Genomic DNA, 3,381 nt, shown 5'->3' on the forward strand with positions numbered 1-3,381 from the left:
GGGCCAGCACGTTGCTCCTGGGACCCAGGGCCAGCATAGCATGCGACATTGGGAATTGAATCCAGGTCCTTGTGCTTGTCAGGCAAGCACTTACACCACTGAGCTATCTCCCCAGCCTCCTGGTCTTTTCTTTTTCCTTTTTCAATATTGGAAAATTTTTGGCCAGAGAGTGAGTCTGTGGTAGAGTCCTTGGCTGGCGTGCCAGAGGCCCTGGGTGTAACCCTAGCTCTGTGAGGACAAAAATAAAACAACTATTACACTTTGAAAAATATAGCAAATATAATAATATACCCAAGGTTTGTGGCAACTCCTTTCCAATTCGCGCTTTTAAAGGGGATGTTCTGAAACTCTTTTTTTTTTTTTTTTTTGCAGAACCAGGGTTTGAACTCAGTCCTTTGTGCTTGCCAGGGAAGCGCTTATTCCACTGAGCCATCTCCCCAGCCCCACATTCTGAAACTCTTGCAGCTCTGTCTTCCTTTATCATTTAGTGGTTTCACTGAGGGACACAGTGGTGGCTGTTCCTTAGTTCACCCCACTGAGGCATCCTGTGGCATGCTGAAGGACTGGTGTTTCCAGGTTTATGGAAGTCAGGGTTAAGTTCTAGATGCACTTCGACATGTTTGCTTGTGTTTTCTCCCTGGGCAAAGAGGGCAAAGCCGCCCAAGCTTAACGCTGGAGGCTCTTGGGGCCGGGGAGATAGTTCAGTAGAATAAGTGCATGCCTGGCAAGCGCAAGGGCCTGATTTAAATCCCCAGTTCCGGAAAAAAAAAAAAAAAAGCTTGAGGTTCTGATGCCAGTTTTCTAGAAAGGGCCAGGGCCGAACCTGCAGAGCACTGAGTGTTTGCAGTGGCCTATTGTATGTAGTTTCGTTTTAGACCCTCACCCTTTCTCCATGCCCAAGGGTTTTCCGTCCTCCTGGCTGGCATTAGCAACTTGCCCTGAGCCTTGGATTGCAAGTTGCTTTTCAGGTTGCTGGATCCCTCGGACTCACCCCTCGGGAACAGAATCAGGGTCCTTTATAGTCTTGAAGCCCGGACAGTTCCTCATGTCCTGTGGCGTCTGGGTGGGACTGGCCCAGGGAGGTGTTCTTCCTGCACCAAGCAGAGAGGTGAGGGCAGGAAAGGAAGTTTCCTCAACCAAGGCCACAGAAGCTGGACCTGTGCCCAGGACTTGTGATCATTCTGTGACACAGATCACATGGGGGTTGGGGAGTGATGATGGTGCTTGAGGGTCCTGATTTAGAGAATCTTGTTCTTCTCACTTGGTGACCGTATTAAACACCAGGATTGGTACCCACTCCCCACATCCTCACCACAGCCCAGATTAAAAAAGTTGCCTGAAAGGAGCCCTGAAAGCTGCATGTGTCCTGACAGTAGAGCGTAACACTTCCACATGAGGACAAGGGCCCTCATATTCCAGGGCCTTGGCTGCCCTGAGTGACCTCAAGGTCTGACCCCAGTACCCCTCTCTCCTCCTGCTCAGCTACTGGAAGGAGCACCACTTCAAAGCTGTTGCTCTGGTGGAGAAGGCCCTGCAGTCCGCCTATGGCACCAGCGTCCCCAGCATGACCTCGGCCACCCTGCGCTGGATGTACCACCACTCCCAGCTGCAGGTAACCCAGCTGGCCCTGGGGATTCCCATCTGCTTTAAATTTGGGGTGCGAGATAGTAGACTAATAAAAAATGAAAGAGGGTCACCGACTTATTTATTTCCGATGTTACTTCTTTTCTTCCTCTGAAATGTCTATGTGACCCCGCTGCTTTTGGTGACAGTTGCATTCTTAGAGAAGTTACTGAAGTGCTAGGTTACAAATTCACTTTCTTATGATGCCTCTGCTTAGGATGGTCATCCCATTGTACCGGGGGTGGGTTGGGGTGGGAGAATGGGCGAGAGAGCCTACTTTGCTTGTCTAGGGTCCCACAGCTGCCTGTGGAAAGAAATGACCATAGATTTGATTCTGAAATCTGCATTGTTTTAACATGGAGTTGGAGCCCAACCCTGTGTGTGGAGGTGACGCTTTGCTCTTTGCCCCCACCTTCCGTTTCCCTGGTCCCTCTCTCTGGCACAAGCCTCTAGGGTAATGGCTTCCTATGGTGAATTTCTGTGACATGCCAGTCCTGCTACAGAGTACTTGCCCACATCTGTAATTTCCACCACCACCCTGCAAGTTAAGCCAGCCGGAAGTTGAAAGACCGGTAACCAAAGGCAGCTTTCCCCAGCTGTGGAGGCCTCTGCCACAAGTGGGGGCACAGCTGTGAGAGGCAAACGCTGGGACTATTTGAGGCATTAGAGCTTGGTGGAACATTGCCTGGCTTCAGGCAATGACAGTCCCCAGTCTTAGCCTGGGTGTGGCAGGGAGGGGTGTGTGACTGGGACTGCTATGTGTCATCGGGGTGCTCAAGTGTGGTCTGTTGACTTGCAGGGTGCCCATGGGGACGCGGTCATCCTGGGCATGTCCAGCCTGGAGCAGCTGCAGCAGAACCTGGCCGCTGTGGAGGAAGGACCCCTGGAGCCGGCTGTGGTGGAGGCCTTTGAGCAAGGCTGGCACCTGGTTGCCCACGAGTGTCCCAATTACTTCCGCTAGACCTGGTGTGACTCCAGGTGCCACAGGCGCCCCCTCTTTCCCTCATGGATTCTCTCACCCTGGCCACTTTGCCTTAAGCTGCCTCAGCGTGCTGTCTCCCCATGGCCTCAATCATGCAGCCTTTTCTAGATTCCTGCCCTGCTCCCTGCCGCCCTGACACCATGGACACCCTGGGGCTGAGCCCTCCAGGAGCCTCTTGGTCTCAATAAAGCAGTCCTCGCCCAGCTGCTGCCCTGGCCTGGAGAAACACCGGCTCTCTTGTCTCCTGTCACTGCCTCTTGCCACCCTGCTGGGGTAGGGGGGGGGGTCTCTGAGAAAGGGTGGAGCCGTGAGCTGGGGTCTCCAGGGGGCAGAGGTTGTGGGCCAGGCTCAGGGGTGCCCTGGCCTTGCAAAGGTCTCCTGGGTCCTTGTCCTGAGCCCCGCCTGACCTCTCTGTGTCCTACTCGGAGGGGGAGGGTGGGCCAGGCATTGGAGTCACTTTCCTCTCATTAAGGATTATAGTGCCAAATACTCAGAATTGGAACAATTATGGGCACAAATTACCATTTGCATCACTGATAAGATGAAGAATGATACTTCTCAGAATGCTGTGGATTTACTTTACTTTTGAGAAAAGATCCTGCTGTGTTCCCCAGTCTGGCTTCAAACTCCTGGGTCAAATGATCCTTCTGCCTCAGCCTCCAAAGTAGCTGGGACTGTAGGTAGCAGGCAACAGGCTCAGCTTTGGAGACATTTTTAGAAGAGAGTCTCAATCTCAGCACTTGCTTTACTCTTATCTTAGTTAGGTATGACTTCCT

At 52.4% G+C, this 3,381-nt stretch overlaps 1 protein-coding gene across 4 annotated transcripts in view; it reads left to right on the forward strand.

Annotated features, from left to right (window-relative positions):
- Positions 1-3,166, forward strand: part of Akr7a2 (aldo-keto reductase family 7 member A2) — a 38,989-nt gene extending 35,823 nt beyond the window's left edge. The window contains exons 6-8 of one of the 4 annotated variants that reach the window (XM_023722461.1): positions 1,483-1,612; positions 2,169-2,240; positions 2,423-3,166. In XM_023722461.1, the coding sequence (XP_023578229.1) occupies positions 1,483-1,612; positions 2,169-2,240; positions 2,423-2,584 (364 nt within the window). In that variant the 3' untranslated portion in view covers positions 2,585-3,166. The other 3 variants (XM_023722464.1, XM_023722463.1, XM_004637665.2) reach the window with 3 other exon arrangements.
- The last annotated feature ends 215 nt before the right edge of the window (positions 3,167-3,381 follow it).

The sequence above is a fragment of the Octodon degus genome, unplaced genomic scaffold (genome assembly GCF_000260255.1).
Source record: "Octodon degus isolate 3935 unplaced genomic scaffold, OctDeg1.0 scaffold00092, whole genome shotgun sequence".
Taxonomy (NCBI): Eukaryota; Metazoa; Chordata; class Mammalia; order Rodentia; family Octodontidae; genus Octodon; species Octodon degus.